This window comes from Pimephales promelas, chromosome 11, assembly GCF_988280905.1.
Source record: "Pimephales promelas chromosome 11, fPimPro1.hap1.1, whole genome shotgun sequence".
NCBI classification, from domain to species: Eukaryota; Metazoa; Chordata; class Actinopteri; order Cypriniformes; family Leuciscidae; genus Pimephales; species Pimephales promelas.
The window spans coordinates 12,793,148-12,817,098 of record NC_142779.1 but is presented as its reverse complement, the minus strand read 5'-3'; the positions used below and the strand labels follow the sequence as shown (position 1 = coordinate 12,817,098).

Sequence of the window (23,951 nt, the reverse complement as noted above, 5' to 3'; positions counted from 1 at the left end):
TTTTAAATTGTAATACTATCTAACAGTATTTATGTTTATATTGTATTTATCAAATATATGCAGCCTTGGTGAGGATAGCAGACTTTCATGGGTTTTTTTGTTTTTATTTTACAACTTTGAAACATTAGTGTGTGTCAAATACTTACATTTCTCACCAGGTCTGAAAGCCCTGAACCGCCTGCTGAATATCCATGTAATCATTTTTGTCAATAACATATTTCAACAATGCCAGTGTTCTCTTTTAGTTCATATCTGCATTAACATAATGCTACTTTTGTAATAATAATATTTTTTCACGAGGAGAGTGTTTAAAGACAATAAACATTACTAGTCTATAGCCAATGGAGGGCAGTCTAAGCCACAAGCAACATCCCACTGAGCAAGTGTTTTTGCTATCATGCAACTTGGGCTGATGCTGATATTTTAAGTAGGCTACAAATTATGAATATACAGATCCAGTTGTTTTTGAATCTTCGATGATATTAAAAGAATGTCTAAACAAATAATTTCTGGACATAAAACTGCTGAGGGATCAAATGATGTGATCTGGGCCTGCTGGAAGAAAGCATTAAGCTGTTCTGCCTGAGAGGTGAAAGCACAATGAGTTCTCTCACAAGAACCATTGATAAGAATGATACAGTCAGCTGGTTTGGTCACATAAGTCACATGTTTACAGAATGGCATGTGTGGTCGGATAAGGAAGTACAGTATCTCTTTGATCAGAATGATCTTACTAGGCTATTTTTTTGTGTGAAGCAACAAGCAGTATATATGCCTATATTCTTGTTCAGTGCAATTATTGAGTGGAATATTAATGGAATATGCTCAAACTTTCTTATTTGATTACAATGATAGTAGTAGATACACTATGCATCATAAAAAGTAGAGCAAAGCATGTTAGAGAGACATGAAGATGAAAAGAGAAAGCACTTTGTGACCACAAAAATAAAAAAATAAAAAAATAAGTGAGAAAAAACACGAAAATGTTAAATGGCCAATTGTGTGCTTTATAATTACTCTTAAAAATAATTAAAATGGAATCATAAATTATATGGGGCAAATTTTCTTGAAAGCAGCTTTACTCAAGTTAATGTTTGTTTTCTATTCAGAAAAACAAACAAACAGACATAAATGCATTTCAAATAAACCCTTTTCATATAGTCTAGCAGACAATTCCCAAATAGTCTCTGGTATTCCTTAGTGATATTATAGCCTAGCTAAGAAAAAAAAGTATTTTAAAACGTACCATTTTAAGTAAAGGATAAATAAGTTTGTGGATAAAACAGGGCAGGCAGTGTGCCCTATAGTTATTGCTCACAACAAGACGATAACAGTGAAATTAAAGTCACATATAAACTATTACGAATTTAGACTAGATCTCAATCATGCAGTTCTCACTTAACGGGTTCACAAAACAACTAAAAGGATGGTTGATCTAGTATAGTGGATCTAGTAGTAGCCTGGCAAGTAGTATTTCTTTTTAGCTTTAGTCGATTCTTTGAATCAAGCTGTTCAAAAGAACCGACTCGAGGAAATGATTCAGACTTATCACCAAAGCGCCATAGGAAAGCACGTGACAAAACAGCCCCCGGAAACAGCCCTACGCAGAACATGATTGGTGAAATTGGAGAGTGACGTCATACAGGCGCGCTTTGTTTTTGACGTCAGCGCTTTGGCGGGATTCACGCTCAGGAAGAGACAAGCAGCGATTGATTCAAAGTGTGAGTTTGTTATTCTTTGTCATTTACGTTTAGTAAATATCTGTTTTTCCGTAAAGACACATGGACATTTTTGCATGCACGTATGTTAACGTTAAATACGGATGAGGACATTGACTGCTGACAGACAACAAATAATATTGCCTGTGTAAACTATGAACTAGTATGTTAGCTGGTTAACTCAGCATAAATCAAGTTATAATTCATTATTTAAGCAAATTATTGTTGCAGTGTATGTCATGCGAGCTGTATTGGTGGTCTGTTTCTGTGTGTGTATTGATCGTCAACCTGTTTTCTCATTAAATTGCTATAGGTCTATTCATAGTTTCATATTGATCAGATCATAATGCTTTTAAAAGATGTATAATTATCCAGTTTTGTAAACACTGTGTGTCCAGGATTGTAATGCTGTTTTCCGGCAGAAGAAAGAAGCTGATCGGCAGCTCTCAGAATGATCTGTATGATCACTGTCTTCAGTTCTATGGACAGCCTCCGCTGGACAACATCTCTCTCACTGAGTTTGAAACCTTAGCAGTGGAGAGGTTGAAATGTGAGTCATTTGCATGGGACAGGTGTTTTTAAATAAGAATTCTTTTAATATTCTACTAATATATATTTGTAATTAATTAAGTGCTCAAGACTGTGGAAAATCTTGGTGTGAGCTATGTGAAAAATTCAGAGCTATACCTGAAGAAATTGGAAACTGAATATTCAAATCTGAACTTCCCACTCAGGACGGAATTGGTGAGGACACATTCTTCATATACACTTGTATTTATTCATTTACTTACCTACGGGGATACAGTGATGCTGAAATTTTGTGCTGCTTTGTTTAATGTTTATTGCATACATTTAATTTGCAACACTACACCGGACATTCAGCACTTGTGTGTGCCAGCCAAGCGAATACGTTTTGTTAAAAAAATATTTTCTTCTTTACGGGCATTACGTCATTGATGTTAGCTTTAATGAGTCTATAATGAAACTATCCCAAACCCAATACAATGTTACACCTCCTCAAATTAATTATTTTATGATGCTTTGGTTGTCAGTCATAGAAAAATTATTAATTTTATGATTACTTTGTCTTTGAATTCTTTTTTATCGCATACTGTTTTTTAAATGAGTGTACTCCATGTATTTTATATCAACAATCTGTCCTAATAACCCAGGGTGACCAAAAGATTCAAGGAGGAATATCTGAATATGAGAAACGAAGAAAAGACCATATCTCCCATTTCATTCTACGCTTGGCTTATTGCCAGACGTAAGTATTCTTAATTTAGGAGGTACTGATACAGACAAGCAAAAATTAAAATGGCCAATTATCTTTGTGTGACTCTAATCTGTCTTTGTTAATGTGCTAAAATTCATGCTATGAATATGTGTATATGAAACATTAATAATCTTAAGGCAAGCTCACACTTCAGGGCTGTAAGACTACGATGTAGTGCTCACACTACACAACAAGGTTTCTTGTCATCCGTCATCATCGTGTCATAGCATCTCATTTTTAACGAGCAAAGCCGGCCACAAGAGGCACCAATTTAGCCAAGTATAGGTCTCTGCCAAAACGGAGGGGCATTTTCAACCTCGTTACCTGATTTCCTCATGTCATGTGACCGTTGTTTAAGGATGGGGTCAGGTAAGGGGCATCATTTTGTTCTGTAGAGACCACCACACACTCAATTAGGCGCGATCCAAGGGTTTTGTCGCTAGAAAAATCAGTCCAAAAGTTGTGTAGTGTGTGTTTGCCTTTAGCTGAAGTGAAACAATAGCTTCAACTATGCTGGGATTTGCTCATTTAAATGTTTATTAATCATATATGAAGATCATGTATAGGTAAATTTTGAAATGAACATTGTCAGTTTAAATTAAGGTACACATTTAGACTTAGACTTTTATCTCGTTCTAGGGAGGACCTCAGACGATGGTTTATCCAACAGGAAATGGATCTTTTCCGTTACCGGTTCAATGACCTTTCTTCAAAGCACAAGACTGACTTTTTGCATAAAAATAATTTGAAGTACGAGACGGTGAGGCTATTTTACATATGTCACTGTTGAAACTAATGCCTTTTCCTTGACTTGGATGTTTAAAACAAAATCAAACATCAATTGCAATTAAAATCCTAAATCTGTTCATCATATAAAGTGATTGTGTCTCTTCAGACAATTTGAACTAAATCGCTCAATTCATATGGATTACTTTTATGATCTCTTACGAAATGACAAAGTGATGGTTGTGTGGACTGTCAATGGAGGGACAGAAATTTTTCAGGTTTCATTAAAATATCTTGTTTTGAAAATGAACAAATGTCTAATTGGTTTGGAAAGCGTGATTAATTGATTCGTATTTGTGTGAACTAACCCTTTAATTTAGATTACAAAACTATAAAACTGAAAAGTAATTGCTATAACGAAGTTTATCTATTCTTCAAAAAATTTTACCATTGTTCGAAGTGTGTATTTTTACAGATACAATATATAGTTATTTCTCTCATCTGTACTGTAGGTGTTGTTTTCTGTCCTAATCAGATTCAGATTCAGCTTCCCAACATGTTACTGACAGATCACTTCCACCTTGTAACTGAAACATGGGAATTGTTTAGTATATGCCCCTGCTAAACCCTTGATTTAACTTTCTAATTTGAAACATCCCATCATGATCATTGATGTTTTAGACGTGTACAGGGTCCAGTGGAAGTTAAATGTGTTTTCACATACAGTCCAGTAGGGGGCAGTTGTTCTACACTTAAAGCATTGCAATATGATTTCAGATCAGTGCCTAAATGCTTGTTTTCTAGCTGTAAATAAATGCTTATGCCAATATGTCACTGAATAAATGCTAAATGATATGTTTTGTCATAACCTTTTTACATAATTCAATTATCTTATTTTTCTTTTAAGTTGCTTTCTGAATTGTGGTGATAAATGCTTTTTCTCTGCTGATTGTTCTCCTTGCTTTATCTCTTTTAGTTTCTTGAAACTAAATGTATGTCGTCTGTGCTATTTTTATTCCCCTTTCACTTAACAGGTTAGTGCAGACGAAAAGAAAAGCTTAAAAGACAAGCTCATCAACTCGAGTTATGGATTAAGTGGAATCACAGTGGAAGAATATGATTTCTACAAAGTAAGATAATTATAACTTTCTAATTCTAAAACTGGTACAGAGTTATGAAAAGCCATTTCATGCCGAGTCTCTGAAACTTTGTAAAAGACGACATGTGAAAGACCCACTTCAAATCATTAAAGTGTATATATGTCTTATTTGTCTGAAGTAAACTAAAATGAGATTGTATTAACATTATTCACTGACCTGCCTGTGAATCTTTTGAATTTAGCATAAGCTGTAACACTTTAATATTATGGATGTGCTTCAGATTTAAAATGATCTGTTATTAACAAAATGTTTAACTTATTATTCTTTTGTGTCAAAGGTCCCATTTCAGGATGCCCTGGATTTAGTGCGTACAAGGAAAGTCTACTTGCTGGATGGAAATGCCTATATTCCCCACAATGAAATTGTCACGATTGTTCTGAATGACTTCCGTACAAGACTGTCCAAAGCCCTTGCGGTAAGTAACTTGGTTGTTTTGAGTCCAACATTATTAATGCTTCTTAAATGGTGCAATGACACACTGAGGAATTAACAAGTGATGTATATTGTCACAAAATTTAGACCTTTCCCACGACAATCAATGATCAATAGAGATTCATCATTTGTATGTGGCAGTTTGTCTAAGCTGACCGAGATGGTCTATGCTGTTACTTTAACCCTTCATCCACTCCACGCATCCTGTAACAAAACTTTCCCCAGTGGGTCAAAAGGCCTAAAATTATACTTTCTTTTCTTTTTTGGTCCAGAAAGCTTCCATTTTTCTAATATTTTTATTATGTACCCTTGCATTTTTAGATTTATCAATAAATAATATAATTGAAGCTCATTCTCCAATACATGCAATAACCAGCTCAAATCAACTCAAAATATGTCACATTGGGTCAATTTGTGTCTCTGCCGACCTCTTGTGGAAAAAAATAATATATATTTCATAACTCTTGCCGCTAATGGCCTTATATGTCTATGAAGAGCAAATGAGCTGTTCCGCTGGGTCTTAAAGTCAGTACAGTTTTGGTAAAGTTTTAGCATTTTTAGTTTTAATTGAGTATTTTTTTTTTTGTATTCTTGGGGTCTTGGACCACTCTGATTTTTTTAAAATGACCCAAAGGAAGGCATTATCGTGAGGATGTTACTTTATACCAGATTGGGAATGGTTTAAGGTTCTCTCAGAATTCAATGAAATACAACCCCACATTTAGTGTTCCTTTACTAAATTTCAAAGGTTTCCTATGTTTTGAAAGGGTTTGTGGGGAGTTATTGTAAGCTACAGAAATAAAGCTTGTAGCTCACAGTTAGAGTTGATGGGGGAGCTGCATTAAGGTGGTCTTAGATGACTAGAAAGATAACGCAATGGAGAGGTTATAGCAGTCATGAGATTGCTTTTTTTTTAAGGTGTGGAAGAGTGGGCGTCAGAGATGATATTTTGGAGAGGCTTAGCGTAAAGTGCTTGATGGCACACACTGAGAAGTCATGGGTCATTTCCACCCTCAGACGGAGATTAAAAGGCAGCTAGGAGACGGAGGAGGTCACGGGGAGGGTTGTTGGTCAGGAAATCAAAAGCAGCTTTTCTGTTAGCTCCTGCCAAGATTGGTGCACCCACCGTGGAGGCGACTCGATTTTATTTTTTCCCTTAACCCTGCCAAATGGCAGCGAAATGTGCTTCCCTGCGATATGCTATTATCCTTTGAAAAAAAAAGGCTTGTTTATATTCCTGCCATTGAGTTTCTTCCCTTGCATCATATCATAACACATGTAAATGTAATGTGTGTCAGGAGATTCCCAGTTGACAGCACATTGAGGTCTTTTCATGCTTGACGTGGAACGTGAGCTTTGCTGCTTGCTTATTGTATTTTGTTCAGCTGCACAAGCACAAACATAAAAAAAATACACAGGATCGTACAGGCTTAATCTTTTGAATAAGAAAATTGTTAGGTACTGCACTGAATATGCTACATTTGTATGTATGGAGTTAAGATATTTTATTCAGCAAGAATGCATTAAATTAATCAAATGTGAGTGATATGAAAAGACCAAATTCAATGTGAGTGATTCAGATTCTGCAGCAGGTGCTGTATATGGATCACAAGTTCAAAAATGTGCATATCGTTCACACACATTTGTGTTTTTTTTTTGAGATGTGCTGCAGTTCTGTGTATGCTTTGCCCTCTAGGTCTCTGCGCCAATCACGTGACTGAAAACTATGAATTTGAGTGATTTCGCATGGAATGTCACACTTAAGTCTGGCGTTATGGCTGCTGAAAATTCAGCTTTGCTGTCACAGGATTTGAAAAATATATTAAAATAGAAAAAAGTTATTTTAGGTTGTGATAATATTTCACAATATTGCTACTTTACTGTATTTTTTTTTTATCAAATAAATGTATGCCTTATTGAGAATAAGAGAGAGAAAAATATTTCAATTAGTTGTAAAGCCGTTTAAAGCTCTACAGTGCTCTGTTTTTCCATAAAGGTTTTGATGAGCATGAGTTCTCCCATTATCTCGTTGAGGTTATGTATAAAATAACGCTCTAAATATGAAGCGCGTTTAAATATTCAATCCGTTGTGCAGAACTGTGTGATGCTGTTAAGGTAATATCCGCCTGTTTGTCATCTTCACTCCATTAATATCTGAGATTCGAATGAGAGTCTCTGTGATGGTAAACAATGCAGCAGCATGTTTAATTGCTGCTATAACTGGAGAAATTAAAATGTGCGCAGGATATTGGGAGCAATAATAAATCAGGCAGCTTTGTGAACTTGAATTACTTAACAACATTAGTCTGCCCAGCTTGGGTTTAATTGGGCATTTTAATTGAAACCGGGGAGCAGTTGTGTTCGGTTGATCACTGGTAAGTGGAGAAGAGACAGGCTTTGTGCATTTAGTTCTGGCATGTAGTTTGCATAAATTGTTCTGAACTTCTGGAATTGAACACTCTGTGTTGGTTGAAAATGTTTTAGGAACTGTGCCATACTTTTTTTTTTTTTTTTTTTTTTTTTTTTTACACAGTTCTCTGAGTTTTGTGTCGCACACCTGAATGTTGGATATTATGATTGTCATAGATGGATGATGCAAAATTAAGAGGATTTTCTCGGCATGGTAAATTAGCGTTCAGCTTGGCAGATATTTTTTTGTCATCTACATGCCATCTCATCAAGGATGGCCATCAGAGTGAGTCTGCTAGACATTTGGACAGCTGGTGGGATGGGGTTTTATTTCGGCAGAATGTTCTCTGAGAAAAGTCATTTGAATTATTATTCGGTAAGCTCTTGTCCGACCGAAGCAGTGAACAGACACCGCTAGTAAACAATCTCTCTCCTGCCAGTACATTGAAGCTCTATAAGCTTGCACATTAATTCATCCTGGCTAATGAAAACATATGCTGCCTGCACATTTTCTTTTTGATGGCGTTCGGGATGGCCACGCTGGAAGAAAATGAAATGTGTCAATCTTCATATTCTCGCTGACTCCATAAATCAGGCCTGGAAAGAGTCTTTTATGATACTTGAAATCATTTCCAGAGAGACTCTGAAATCTATTGCCTGGTTGAAAGTCCTTTACCAGGCATCACCTAGTGTAGCTCTGAAGGACCATTTTAGTAGACCTGCCATTGTAGAGCAATTGTTACAGGTGGGGAATATTTCCAAAAGTGAGGGTATGCGTTCATTTCCTTTTCCGTTTTTTTTTTTTCCCCCCACATTTTTATGTGAGCTAAAAACGATGGGCAGATTTTTCTAACTTTGGCTTTAAACCATTTTTGTAATTTTTTCTGTACTTATATTTACTGTGTGTTTTATGTTGTTTTGCACATATTGACAAGATAATGTTATTTAGCTGTCTTGCATACAGTGGATGAGGTTCTGTCTATCAAAATAGAAAGAAAAAACGTATGATAATCTTGGTAACATCAGTAAAATTGTTGAAAACTATTAAATGTCATAAATGTATGTACATTTTAGAGGGTACTATGCACATGAGGTCACCATCGGCCGGAGTGACTGCGTTTATGCCCACTGAGTGGCAGCATTCGTTTTCTTTGTGATATTTATTTATATTTATTATTTCAGCTGCGAAAAAAACAAAACACATCTGAAAAGGGAAAGAGCTTCACGATTTACCATACAAACAGATTTGACTAGGTATAGTATTACAGACTGCTGAAAGCTACAAAAAAGATAAGCAAATGGATCACTGCAAATCACAGAAATAGACCATTTCACAAGATGTAAACAAGACTGGTCCAGAAACACTTCCTGTTTCAGTTTGTAACTGTTTTCTTTATTTCACATGTAAAGAAAACATATTAAAGATGTTTGTTTAACTTTTTGATTCAGTTTTAAATGTTCTGTTGGTTGTATTTTATCCCAGCTTTTATGTAGTGTTAAAAAACTGAAACAGGAAGTGCGTCTGGACCAGTGTTGTTTACATCTTGTGAAATGGTCTATAACTGGACTCCAGGCAGCAGTTATCATTTTGTGTCAATAATGTTGAATTTTGGGGTTAAATTTTGTATTATTAATCTCTCTTTATTGAACATGTTAAAAAAAGACAACAGCAAAAACTGAATAAAAAAAAAAATAAATAAATAGTTAATCATCAACATAAAAAAAAGTAAATCATACAACAAGTCATCAATTCAATATTTACCATCTTATATTCTGCACAATTGGTTGTTTTTATATAAACACTGAGACAAATCTAAATAAGTTTTAGGGATGGACAATATACAACGATATATACAGTATAACATTGAAATGGCTAATCACCTGGATTTAGACATACCGCCCTATATTGTATTTATATAAAGCAGTCATGGGCAAATTTGCTTTATGGATTTTCCTAGGGTCGAAATCAGGCACTTATAAATGTCAATATCCATGGATCACTGGATCTTTGGTAAGTTGTAAGGAACACTATATTTAGTCTAACCTTTAGTTTAAACTGATAATCGTTTGTATTTACTGGTGTTTTCGCAGTTCCCCTTATTAAATCCAGTCATGCAGCAGGCCCTTTTGCCACTCAATCTGGCGGAAGGTGCGTTCCGGTGGGAAATTGACGTCAATGCATACCCTCTATCTTAAATGTCCACCCTGTAGTAGGTTTTTTTTTATTTTTTTTTTTTAGGTTTTTTATTTTTCTCCTGATTATTATCCTTTCTTGCACATCTAAAAGGCCTAATAGCTCTGTAAATTATTTATTATCTGTGTCTTGATGGTAGACATTGCAATTTTAGTGTTTTTCTCATGTTTAATTGACTTATTAAACAAAAAAAACTGCTGAAGCTTGGTTTTGTCACAAAGTTTCAACGGTTCCCCTGGTAGGTAAGCGGCAACTGGCCAATTACAATTTAAAAGCCAAGCCATGGGTCATGTTCGATTTTCAAAAAAGCGATCACCAGCCAGTAAAACGTGGTGAAATACAAAGGTAGTCATGTAGAGTTAATTGTGTCCATGACGAACAAACAGAACGTCTGGCATGGGAATCCGTTCTTAATCAAAGCTGAGCTGCGGCTTATGGCCCGACATTTAAAGCGCTATTTCCATCAAAGTCAATGTAATTCCCTCTCTTTGTTCAAAAGTCATCATGGATGAAGCGGCTCGCTCGGCAAATTTTCAACACTTTGGAAATAAGACCTCTAATATAATGAGACTCTCCATTGATGTAAATTATTATTAGCCTGAGCCTTATAAAGCATGTTAAAGACTTTCCCATCTCACTAATTATTTTTCTGTCATATTGGTAATGAGGTTTGGTTTAAAGCTTTTTGACTTTCTCGCTGTTCCTATGATGGTCAGGCCAGATTTTTACCAGCATTTTAGGCCACCCTTAAAAATATTCTTGTTTGCCGTAACCCGACCGACCCTGTCAATTTAGGGCCGACCCAATTTATTTATTTTTTTTTCCTTTTTGTCCGACCGACTTGCCGGTTGTAACCTGCGTTCAGACCGACCGATTTTTTTTTTACTCTTCAAACGACTAATTCAAATTCAATAAAATAATATTAATTATATTTTAGTTAGTATTGTGAAAGTTGCTTGTGTCTACATAGCCTACAAACGTAGGCTACGTTCTTTCTTAAATAAAAACCCGTGGCGTCATATTCATCATTATGTTTACACCATTGGTTTAACGTTACGCGTGTCACTATATGGCTTGTACGTTCGCTCGTTTCAGTGTTCCCGCTTGGTACCCGGTATTAAAAGGGCAACGGTGCTGAATATCAACCATTTCTATATATAATAAAAATATTAAACAATTTGTCTGTGATGCAATTTTGCTATTCGCAGTCCAGAAGAGAGAACGATCTCTCACCCGGAGCCACAGCGCGACAGCCCTGCTTAAATGAGTGACAATGAGGACAAAACGTGGTTACACTTTAGATCTGGGATATTATTCTAATTGTATTTTAGATTTCCGCTTTCAAAGATTATAAAAAGAAGATATTTGAGATGAAACCATTACAGACGCATTCTGTCTAGCGCAACTTCCTCCCCTTCACAGCGTTGCGCTGTCATTTCTTCCTAAAACCCAAACGTACCGTCAGAATCAGCACGATCGGTGATTGTTGTAAAATGCAGTCTGTACTGTTGCTAAACTGCGGACGCGTGCAATCATTAAAAGAGCTATTAAAAGCACAAAAGTCTGCGCAAGAGACGTTGTTCACGACGCGCGGCGCGCGCTCCGAAATGCACTAAAACGAGACAAGAAAAGTAGGCTATCGCCTCATTTTGGGCTTCATGTGCGCATCTAAACCATCAAATATACATAAACACAGTTTATGTCTTAATTGGACGTAAATAGTTGGGAGAAAACGATGGTGCATCAGTCATCTATTACAGTAGAGTTCTGCATTCGGTCTTAAAGGCGCAGTAGTCTAATAAACGTGACGATTGAGCCAATGCGAATCAAACAACAAAAGGCAGATAAAAATCACTCACATCTCTTGAATGAATAACTTAAACTTTAATAAGCATTAATCTAACTATGATAAACTATGCAGTGTCATTTTACATTTGATTACTAGCTAAATTAAATTTCTTTTCAGAGAGAGCGACAGACTTAACTAATTTTAGACCTTCCTGAAATTAAAGCACTGTGTATATAGGCTAATTTGTATCTTTGTTTAATTGTATTCTTTGTTTGACCATGTGTTTGTACTTGTTTTTGCTTATCTCATGTATATATATGCATAACAAATAGATATTTTATACATTTTGTGACTAGCCTAAAATGTAACTGGTCGTATTTTGCATTAACACCTAGCGGCGGATGCACAGTTTGAAGACCCAGTCAGTGACGTCACAATATGCATTTTTTTTTTAAATTCACGATCACCATCTCCAAAATTGTACCTTTTTTTTTACACTGAATCTTGGAAAAAAAAAAATATAGACCTACCTACCGACCCTTTTTAAAAAAAAAATTTGCTGTTACTGCAAACCAAAATATTTTTAAGGATGGCCTTATCAACAATTGGTGAATGGGTGCAATGAAACAATGTAAATTAATGAAAGTAATGAAACACTTTTGCTGGCAAATAATAACAAAACCTCACCTATGTTAGCCAGTTAACATTATCTTAAATCGGCATTGTTTCAACAACAATGCTTACTTTATCACAGGAATCCAAATGTTTAAACTTGAATGGCATAAAACACGCATACATTCTCTACAAATGTACAATGTAGTCACAATGCAGCGCTAGCCCGGGCAAGTAACCGTTCCATCAACGTGCCTGATGATCTCTTACGATAGCCATTGGCCATACATATTGTTGAGTTTTGCTTCTTTAAAAAGTGTAATATTTGGTGCTTGTACTCCAGAAAATGTTAAAATATTTGGTAATTAGTTATGTTCTTTGGATGTTTTCTAGATTTAATCACTAGCCAAGTTTGCTGACTTGGACATGTCAGTGTTTCTTTTCTCATTAAACATGATATTTTTAGATTCATAATTAAAACTAGCTCCAAGTTTCCTCTGCTGTCTGATGTTGCGTGTTTACCTTGATTTGCAGGATTTTGATTTCTAAAACTAAACTTTTTACAATTCATTAGTTTTAGACTGAAACAACAGACTTTCTTTCACTGAAACAGTGGGAAGTTTCACATTTTAAAAATAGTTATTGGCTATTTAGGGCATGCAAATATCTTTCATCTTTAGAAGTGTTTGTGAGAGGGAAACTGACACAAGTGTTTTAATTATTTGAAAGTTAATATTGTGGGTTCATCCGAGAGTTATTACTTTAATTAATTTGGCACGGTTAATGGATTTTTAATTAACTCTGTTTAAATAATTTGGAAAGGAATCAAATAAGTTCTAAAACATCTTTTCCCCTTAATATAATTTTTTTTTGTCTTTATAAAACAAAGAGAAACTATACACAAACCGAAGACGACTGGATAAATTAAATTCTGTCATCTAGGGATGACAGAATGGGATTAACCTTTTTTCTCTTTCGACTATCAACCAAAAATGTCATTGTTAATTTTTCTTGGTCAAAAATGCAGTGCAACTATTGTATTTAATTGTATTACTATTATTATTTGTATTTACTGTAACACAATAACGGTGACACAAGTGACACGATTGTAAATGGCCTCCAAAGATACTAACTTTTTAGCAGTTTTCCCACACCGACTGACCCCAGGTTCTTCTGTTTAAGTTTGTGAAGTGTTTCTTTTATCATCAGGTTGTAATATAATACCTTGTCGCTAGGCATCACACACTTTTAGAAACCAAAGCTTGACCTAATTGAGTGTCACCAAGGTAGAGTAGAAAAACACAGGCACTTTCACTCTGCCAACCAACAATTCAATTGAAGCTGTCAATCTAGAGGCTAATTTTAGCCATTTGGCGGTAGCTGGCTTGTCTGGCTAGGGCTGTGGAGGTGCTGATAGATGGATGGACACATGCTGAAAACATGGCAATGTCGAACTTTCAATCCTGCTGAGTGCTTCCGTAACAGAAAGGCCATCTCGAACAGTTTGAAGGTTTGTTTTTCCTTGTCCTCTCGGGTGATTAATGAGCAAGCATGGCTGTTGTGTGTCCAGACGAAGGGCTGATGCATTCCTCGCTTCATTATCTGATCAATACGGAAGAGACTCTGATAACAACTTGAGTCAAAGCTTTGGGGATTTTCTCTGATTTCTTTTTGTTTTTATACGGTTCACACCAGCAGTGAGTATCAGTTTCACTCTGAATAGACCAATATGTCATTGTATCTTGATTATGGCAAGTATTTGAAATGAAATGCAATAAAATAATTCCCCCATGGAAAGTAATCAGTTGGCTTGTAAATGAACTTTAATTATATATGCAGCCATGTGATAATGCTGTCTGCTAGTGCATTTAGCTGTTAATTATAACTAGACATTTAATGGATGGATAAATGCATTTTAATGATTTTGAAAGGATCCAACTTAAGTGCAAATCAGCATCAATTGTGTAAATCTGTGGATCTATGCACGCATGGAGTGCAGATATAATGTTTTGTATGTTACTTATAACATTAAGTACAGTGGTCAAAGCCGTGTGAGGGCTTAATACATTAAAATAAAAGTTTAGGCGCTAGTTTTATATTGTCATCTTATTTTGTTTAACGAAAATAGTTTTTGAATGATCTGTTTTTATAAGTAAATACATTTTTTATGAGGCAACCAATCCTCTCTCCCAAATAATAATAAAAAAGCCATCAAGAAGACAATATCAAAGTAGTTATTCATCTGTGTAACATGACGTTTTATAGATGAGCAAAGTCTAAGCCATATTGATGTCTGGTATTAATTTAGTTTTACTTATTAATTTGTGTATACTGTATTTTTCAGCTGTGGTGATTTTTAACTGTTCAAAGGAGGTGCTAAGAATAAGCAGTGTCTAATGAAAAGTATACTTAAATATTCCCTTTTTCAACAGTAGATCGTACAACAAATATATTACTAACAAAAAGTAATTATTATTTTTATAAAATTTAATTTGTGGGTAAAAAGTCAAAAAAGTTGTGGAGGAAATATGTAATTGAAAGCGCATCAAGTACTATATTTTTAATTCTTTCACGTTCTACCCACAAGTTCGCAGTCCAGTGGGGCTCTGCTGTTGATTTATGATTGTGTAATGCCAGGCTGGAGATCTCTCCTACTCTGTGCTGTGCCAAATGTCCTGATGAATGCTGGAGGAGAGAGATGACCTCCTTGTGGGATCCAGATAACAAGATTGATTTGGGTTTCTTGTCGGCAAGTCTTGTCTTGTATGTAATGATGTGAGCTCTCCATGCATTTATCAAAGCGCCACTTGTAGTCTTCCGTGTCTCCCATCTCGCTTAAATGCAGAACAGGGAGCACTTGAAGTAGTTTCCCATCTTTAGGGAAGAATGGAGCCTTCGGGCATGTGTTGTACAAACAGATCCACAGTGCCAATTTAGCAATAATTATTTTATAAATATCTCTGGTGCACAGGCGTCAGTCTCATATCACAGATTTTATGAGAATCACATGTTGACAATTGACAGGATTTTATTTGTGTGATGTATTTAATGTTCCATTGGAAATGAGGGAATGTTTCAAAATTATCCATCTATTTTATGTTTGTGCCATCATACAGTAGGCTATAATGTGCCTTGTGTTATGAAAGGGGATCGTCATTAGATTATAATGGTGTCAATGTGTCAATTATTCATTTTTTTTATGGACTGGACTAACATTTAAGTTTTTTATTGCATGCGTTTTGCATACAGTTTTTCTATTTAATCCTTGACTTGATGTTAATGTGACGCATGATGGATGGTTAAAGAACGATGAAGTGCCAGCAAAAGTACAGAGTTAGCTCTTTCTCTTTTTGTGGAGGTGAAATGTTTCCAAGAAGAACGCCTCACACACTCTGTGTGCCTCTCAACACCGCCCACTTGTGAAATGCGGTTGTCTCTTCAATTTTCCAATTTTCCTCTCACAAAAAGCCAGGGCTTCTGAAAGGCACTTGAATATAAATATTTTAGGGTTGTAATTATTTGAGGGGGAAGCACTGATGTTTAAATATTAAAGGCTTCATCTCTCAGTATGCTGTGACAGTATTTAGATGGGCTCTCAGACGATCTTATCTGTCTGTTACAGCATCCGATTATTGCTCAAGTATGAATGGGTTGTATTTTTTGCCGTTTTATTAGCATCTTTATTTTTCTGGTTTGCTGAATCATGCTTGACATTATTTACACTTCAATTGAAGGATTTTGCCGTTTGCCTTTTGTTGATGATAGGATAGTAATGTAATGTGGTTTTTTCTGTTGCACTCATATTGATGGATTCAGCCAAGAAGATTGCTTTTAAGAATTGTATATATCTTTTGTATTATTTTTCTTCCATTTCAGAATAAGTCATAAGAATTTCATTATAGATGAAATTACTGTTTACTCAAAAGTGCTGCTTTTGTGGTATTTGCAGTATACTTTTACGAACTCTGAATTTGGCTTTCTCATTAATAGAATCACTAGACACCGGTTACCTCTCATCTCCACTACAAATAGGAAAAAGAGGCTACAATTTGCAAGAGGTTACCAAAATTGGACAGTTGAAGACTTGAAAAATGGTGCCTGGTCTGATGAGTCTCGATTGAGACATTCAGATGGTAGAGTCAGAATTTGGCGTAAACCGTGCAGGCTGGTGGTGGTGGTGTAATGATGTGCGGGATGTTTTCTTGGCACACTTTAGGCCCCTTAGTGCCAATTGGGCATTGTTTAAATGCCACGGCCTATCTGAGCATTGTTTCTGACCATGTCCATCCCTTCATGGCCGCCATGTACTAGGGCTGAACGATTAATTGCATTTGCGATATGGTGAAACGCGATTTTGTTACCGCAAAAGCTGCGATTACACTAGTCACGTGACGCACGAGAGAAAAGCAGCCTGCAAGATCAAGTATAAACTTGGCATGCTACGCATAGGTCTGGCATACAGATTCCCCTATTTAAGTCATCTAGGTTTCCCTAGATGACTTAAATAGCTCTATTTGTAAAGAACTATTGATCGGGTGATTTTGTTGGGTACACTGTAAAAAAATAAACATAATTTTTACGGTAAAATACCGGCAGCAGTGATTGCCAGATTTTTACCGTCAAAAATATGGTAGCAACGTTATTGGTTTTACAGACTTAACTCAAAATTTACAGTAATAAACCGTATTTCATAATCTGATATAATGTTAATTTAACAACATATTGAAGCATTAATATATGTTTTGTACCTCTGTAATACACTGAAAACCATCAAACACAGCAGTGATGAGACACATGATCAATCAAAGCTCATAACAAGTAGCTTTTATATTATATAGAAGGTGCACAGTGTAATTCACACAAACATCATCATGGTAACATGCACGAAATTTAAAAACTGCAATAAACACTAATTTAACAACATTACATGTAACATAAAGCCCTGATGTACATAACTGATTAGAAAAAGACTAAGAAAACTATGAAGATGCATAGTTATTTCAACAAAAATGCATCGAATATGAAGTGTCACACAGGGAATTGTAGGAATGTCAATTTATGTTTATTTCACTGAAAATTATACAATGAGTTGTTCTTTTTCACTTCCAAAAACTGTAAGCATACAAGCAAAGAGACAATACATAAGCATAAATCAACAAGCATAGATAAATACAATAGAAAAATGCTTTTATTATTTGAAGTATCAAGTCATTTTGGCAAAGAATGGTGATGCCTTTGTAGAAACTGACGCTGGGTGACCAATGGACTTGTCCTGAAAATTTAAAATTTAAAATAAATTTATTTTCATTTTTCGTCAACTTAATGTTATCGGAATTATTAAAATGTGTATTAATATTCTTTCCATAATAGCAAGAAGTTTACTGATGCCTTTGTTGAATTGTTTTCATAAAATGTTATTCTTGACCGCAAAATGTCTTTCAGGTCAAGGGGGTTGAATAATTTTGATTGCAGCTATATCTAGTGTGGTTTAATGCTTTTTTTTGTTCTTATTTAGTTTTGTTTTATTGGAGTCAAAAAGATTAAAAACCACTGCTCTAACTTCCTTCACTTCAGTCGGACTGTTTTTCCATAAGTGAACATGTCAGGTCATGGCATCATGGGAAATGTAAAATAGACCTCCAGTGAGACATAACCTTTGAGTTTGCTCAATCTGTTCATTCCTCAAGTACCTCATGGCTCTGGTTGCACATTGAGTCAAGGCCACTGAACTGCACGGCTGGAATTGGATCACTGTTTGCTTTTCATATCACACTGAATATACTTAAGGACAGAAGATGATGATGATGATGATGATGATGATGATTTTTAGATAAATGCACTAACTCACTTCAGTACAGCATCTGGGTTCAACATGAATGCTATCTGTACCGTTGCAAGATCGACTGGTAGACTAGGCTACTTTTTACAATCTATGGCTACTACATTCACTGCAAAGCTGCTGAAGAAAACTCCAATGTGGGACATATCAGTCTATTCTTATGTTACAAAACATTGATGCTAAATAGTGCTAACTACGTGAAATTGTAGTGAAATGTCACTTACCGGGAAAAAAATGGAGCAAAGTACTCCTACGGTGTCCGTTAGTGCAGTTTATAGTAGAGCAACCCATTTTATGTGCGAAATTTCAATAGCAATGTTCAGAAAGGATACAGAAGGTGGCATGATGTGTTGTCAGATCATGGCCGAGACGTCAAATTTCAGGAATTCCACTCGAGCAGCCTGTTATCAGCTGTCAATCAAGCTGTCAATCAAAGTTAACCACGCCCTTATTTGTCATATATTTTATATCTAAATACGATCTAAAATAACCAGTTAGAAAAATTCACCCCCCTCACAGTTTTCAGGCATTCGTAACCTATCGGAAAAATACAATAAAAGTCCATGGGACCAACCTGTTAAAGCATGAATTTATGCTGTGAAAACGGACATTTTGACATGGGACATTTGCTCCCTTTATGGACCTGCCGCTAGCAGATTTTCGATTTATTGAAGTTTTTCGCACCTCCTTTTGCACCGCTTTGCCTCAGATTTCAGGCAGGTCATCAATCTCCATTTAACTGTCGGCATTACTGTTGTTTATGATTTTTTTACACTGTATATGCAGGTCAGTCGATTAAAAAAATGTATATTTTTCTGTAATTAATAAGAATTGTGATCGATGTTTTCACATTCAATCCCCAAAACAATGTAGATACAACATAGACTTATTTTAAATGCTTTCTTTTACCAAGCATTGATTGAAGGCCAGGATCACTGTTATCAGTACTGTACTGATACTGATGTGATGTCTCTATTAAATTGATTTCTTTTCTAAATTGTATCCGTTAATTATAGACCTTCAACATTACAGTGTAATTGAATGCTTTCATTTTTAAAATTTAATAGGTGTTAAACAATAACAACTTTTAATTTAATTGAAACAATCTTCAAATAAACCATGCAATGTCAAATTTAGCTGTACTTTGAATATATCAGGGCTCAGTGCTAAGGTCTTTTTCTACTGGACCAGTCGGGCCGGTTCAGATTTTTATATAAGAGAAATGAGTGTTCAGATGGCAGTGCTGGTCTCCTCACGAAATGTGAAAGTTTTAAAAACCTTGAAGTGTCGTCAAAGCATCTTTTGTGTTGAAATACTCTGAATCCTTTTTGGAAAGTCAGTCAGTGATCTATGCGGACCAAAGGAAAGTAAATGATCCAGCACCATGCATCAATTCACAGCAGTGAGCCGGCTGAACGGCCTGCCAAGTTTTAACGCCAACTCTGCAACTCTGCCACTGTCCCTGAGCTCCAGTGAATTTGCATCGAATGACATTTTTCTGTAACGCTAACAAGAGAAGCCGGTGTTTTCAATCAATCAGCTTGTGAAAGGCTCTTGAAGTCAGCACATGTATTCTATTGAAAGTGCCTGAGATCATTGTGCTTACACAGCAACTGTGAATCTGGTCACCAAGGTTACCGCTGAATTATATCTGCGTCTGTCTCAAGGACCCTGCGAAGCTTAAGATTGTAATTTTGGAGCTTGCCTTTTGGGTTAAAACTTTCCTTGCTCATTTAAACCAGCTCATTTAATGAACTCATTGTAAAGTATAATTCTTAAAAAAGATCTTTGGAAGCATTGTGGGTTTCTAGTGTTCGTGTGGTTTTATTTCTTTTAGGCCTTTTTTAACAGAATGGGGAAGCAGAGGGCAAAATCCTCATCTCATCTGACGGTCCTTAAAGCAAAATTCTCATCCAAGTGATGTTCGAACTCGACAGGTATGAGTGAGCTCTCCAGAACACACATTAAGCTGTATTTCAATCAGGGCTCTGAACCGGTTCAAGGAACAAAAACAAAAACTGGTAAGGAACGAAATTTTCAACTGGAACATAAAAATGAAAACGAAATAAAGTTTTAACGATCTGAACAGAAACAGTAATTAAAAAATTACCCTTAACAGGTTAATAATGTTATTTTATCGTTCTGTTTAAGATTTTAATTTGGCAGTCAACCAATCATGAATTTAGATTGTACGGCCTATGCAAATGTGACGTTGACGCATCCAAAATTAGTGAAATGTCCATGTTCAGCTGTCAAGTCATGCAATGCTAGTCGCAAGACAATGTGTTTGCAGTAGCTGTGGATCACAGGAGTTTATCAGAAAATATATTTCAATGACAGGTCCTATGCAGCTTGTTTTGAAACCAGCAAAAATTGCAGGTTAGTGTAGATCCGCTACTATTTGGGAATATATATTAAATAAAGAAAAAAATGGATTAAAAAGATTAAACACCTTGTTGTCAAAGTTGGTATTGTGGCTTAATATATGGTCAGGTGCGTCTGTTGGTATACAATTAACATTATTCCAAAATCAAGCTCAAATGTAGTTATGAGGTTTTGAGGTCAACCTCAAATGTTTTGGGATTGAATGTTAGAAAGCAAAAATGTCTAACATTTATTAGGTAAACAAATCATATTACATTGTGTATTGTTGTACTGGTTGCATTATATTTTATTACAAAAATTTGAGAATGGGAAGATGGAAAGATTCAACTATTATTTATCAACATTATGACTTAATTTGCATATTTTTAAGTATTTCTGCGTATTTTTGTTTTATGTAAGTGTCTGCATATTTATTTGTTTTATTTTTGTAAGCACTTTGAGATTTGATGTCAAATGTAAAGTGCATTATAAGTAAAATTCATCATCATCATCATTTAATTAAAGCGGGAAAAGTCACAGCATAAAGGTGCGATCACACTAGTGAAGGTTAATTGTCTGTTGTCAATATATTGGAAGCACAGCTCACACACAAAGCGCTTTCAATCCATGCAGAAATTGAACCCATAATACCATTGAATAATCTGCATTGAGAAATCTTTCAACTTCACGTGAAAATTCCTGATTGGTTGGTTGTAGTAGATTCCTATTGAAATTACTGGTATTAATTCATGATGATTTGCTAGATAATGGTAAATTAGAATGAAGCCTACCTAAAGAGTGAAGGGACTAAACAAATTCTGCATTTTCTCAAATGCATTTTAGAGTACTAGACAGCTACAGCCTTATATTTCAAGATAAGTATACATTTAAGTAAAAATGCTTAATTTTTTTTTTTTTTTTAAACTGCCTCGTTTTAGACGAGCATCTTTCATCTCTGTATCTTTGCTGGTCAGATTCCTCCTCATTGGTTCCAGTTAATCTTGTCAGTTTGGGTATTGCTGATTGCTTATCAAGATGTGGATGTCTCCACCAACAAAGGGGAAAGGACTTTTGCAGCCTCGCTGCAGACTATGCTAATCCAACACTCAATTTGGCCTATCTGGGGATTTATGAAAGCAACAGTGGGGTTTCTGATATATGGCTTTACACTGATCCATCTTCAGGAACATGCAGAAAGGTCTGCTCAATACGTTATCATCGAATCCAAACATTTATAGCTCGTAGCGTGGTTGTTCAGGATTTAAGCAGCTTGCACAGAGTAGCCTGCCCGTTCACATAAATGTTATTGTTGTTACAGGTTTATGGGTTTTGAGAGGTTTGTCTTTTCCGAGGTCTTTGACTCTTTCAGCTGTGCCACATAAAGACGTTTAAGACATGAAAATTAAGCCATTCTCTCATGTGATGAACCATGTGATTCTTTCATAAGGTTTGCTCTGAGTTTCTACTCTCAGTAATGTATTTTTGTAAGCTGCTTATAAAATTGTATGAAATGGCAGTAGTCCAATTTCTCCCCTTTAAACCCAAAGTAGAGTTTAATATGAGGACATAAGTAAAAGCATGTTGTGTGTGTGTGTGCGTGCGTGTGTGTGTGTATATATATATATATATATATATATATATCATTTACATATAACGTCACCAATGTGAACCAATCAAATTTAAAGGTGCTATATGTAACTTTTCTGCTAAAATGAATCCTTTATTGCCTGTGTGTGAAGGGGTTGTAATCACACATTACAATCCACTTGTCAGGTTTTGATATTACTTCTTAAGTAGGGATGCAAACGTTTTATCGATTAATTGTCGACAGGAATTTACTCAAATTAATTGTCGGCTAATTGAACATTGCGAACATGACACAAGACACGATGTTCTCATGCAAGAGAGCCGACACAAACGTGAGGCGGCAAAAAAAGAAACCAAACATGAGGTGGTCAAAACGGAGTGGAGTGCATCAATATTGACTACCAGCTATACAACGTGCTAACCTCGAAAGTCCAGCTCTGTTCTAACAATAACTTGGCTCATATCTGTCAACACTCCCGTTTTCCCGGGTTTCTCCCGTTTTTTAGCCCTATCTCCAGTACCCCTCCCGGTTTGTTATTTTTCCCTGGAAACTAGTCTAACTGTCTGTCATACTTTCATACATGGTGTGTTCACTTCACATAGACAGCAAAAGGGGGGTTCGAGGCGCACGGCACATACAATACAATACTGCCGATAGTTCAACAGGGAGCGCGCAGCTCTTAAAGGGGCCACACCTTATTTCCACTCGTTACAAGTTGTACATTTGACTTCCCCCTCAGCCTATATTATAAGTGCTGCTGCTAATGTTTCAATTTCTTTTTGTACAAGTAGTTTACCAGATACATTATTATATGTAGGCTTAATATAGTGTAGGTAGGATAAGCCTACCCACATAGATTTTTGTTTAAAAATGTTTGTGTTGCTTAAAGGTGCTCTAAGCGATGTCGGGTGACGTGACTTCTTGTTGACATTTAAAGTATATTCAAACAAAACGGGGGCTAGATAGCCAGATAGTTCAAACTTTTATTTGTTTAAGCCATTTTAACTCAATTAAAAAAATTAAAGTAAAGTAAAAATGGAATTGATTTTAAAAAAAATTAGTTTGGCATACTGTGGGCTGCATTTGCATTCTTGACTGGCCACAGGTTGAGAACCACTGCTCTAATGGATGTTCCTGTCGATGGGTAACGCTCCGCATGCATTTCACGTGAGACTACTGTCCAATCAACTATTATATGTAAATTTGTTGCTGACATCACAGTTCCTCAAGTGTTAGTTTGTTACCGATCAGCATGTCAAGCGAAGGAGACAAGCGGCTGCCTACACCGTATAGATTTTATACTATTTATATTTACTTATAAATGTATAAAAACCTTTTCTCATGATCTCAACATAACAAAAGTTGTTGAGCCGTTGCAACTGTTAAGCATATGATTATATATTTATTTTAATAATGCAATGAAAATTTAGCTGACATAATTTTTGGCAAGGCTGTCAATTTTGTAGACAGTTTTGTTAACAATTTCTGTATGCATTTATTTTCTTGAGCTTTTTTTTCTATGCATTTTTTTTTGCATAGTAAAATAAAACCTGTTGCTGTAGGTTTTGTTGCAATACACATTTCCCCCCTTTTTCATTTGTACATTTGCATTAGTATGTTTAAGCCTGTGACAATCTCATAAGTAATCTTTACATCGTCAAAACCTGCTCAGTATATCAGTATGCAAATGTTCATGCTGCTAATCTTGTTAAATTGGCCTCTTGCGCTCATGATGCTGTGCGATGACTGTACCTTCCCTCCACTATAGATCTGCAGACTCCTTATGCATCAGCTGTTGGCACTTTTGCTAACAAGCAAAATCCAGTGACTAGCCACTCCACTCC

General features: G+C 35.7%; 1 protein-coding gene across 2 annotated transcripts in view; it reads left to right on the top strand.

Moving 5' to 3' along the window:
• Positions 1-1,604: 1,604 nt before the first annotated feature.
• The window catches only part of prim2 (DNA primase subunit 2), a 57,769-nt gene continuing 35,422 nt past the window's right edge, over positions 1,605-23,951 (top strand). Inside the window, exons 1-7 of one of the 2 annotated variants that reach the window (XM_039672957.2) lie at positions 1,605-1,721; positions 2,117-2,268; positions 2,350-2,462; positions 2,891-2,985; positions 3,634-3,754; positions 4,755-4,850; positions 5,158-5,295. In XM_039672957.2, coding sequence (XP_039528891.2) covers positions 2,124-2,268; positions 2,350-2,462; positions 2,891-2,985; positions 3,634-3,754; positions 4,755-4,850; positions 5,158-5,295 — 708 coding nt within the window. In that variant the 5' untranslated portion in view covers positions 1,605-1,721; positions 2,117-2,123. Of the gene's footprint in view, positions 1,722-1,767; positions 1,882-2,116; positions 2,269-2,349; positions 2,463-2,890; positions 2,986-3,633; positions 3,755-4,754; positions 4,851-5,157; positions 5,296-23,951 lie in introns of those variants that run through there. The other variant, XM_089116989.1, reaches the window with a different exon arrangement.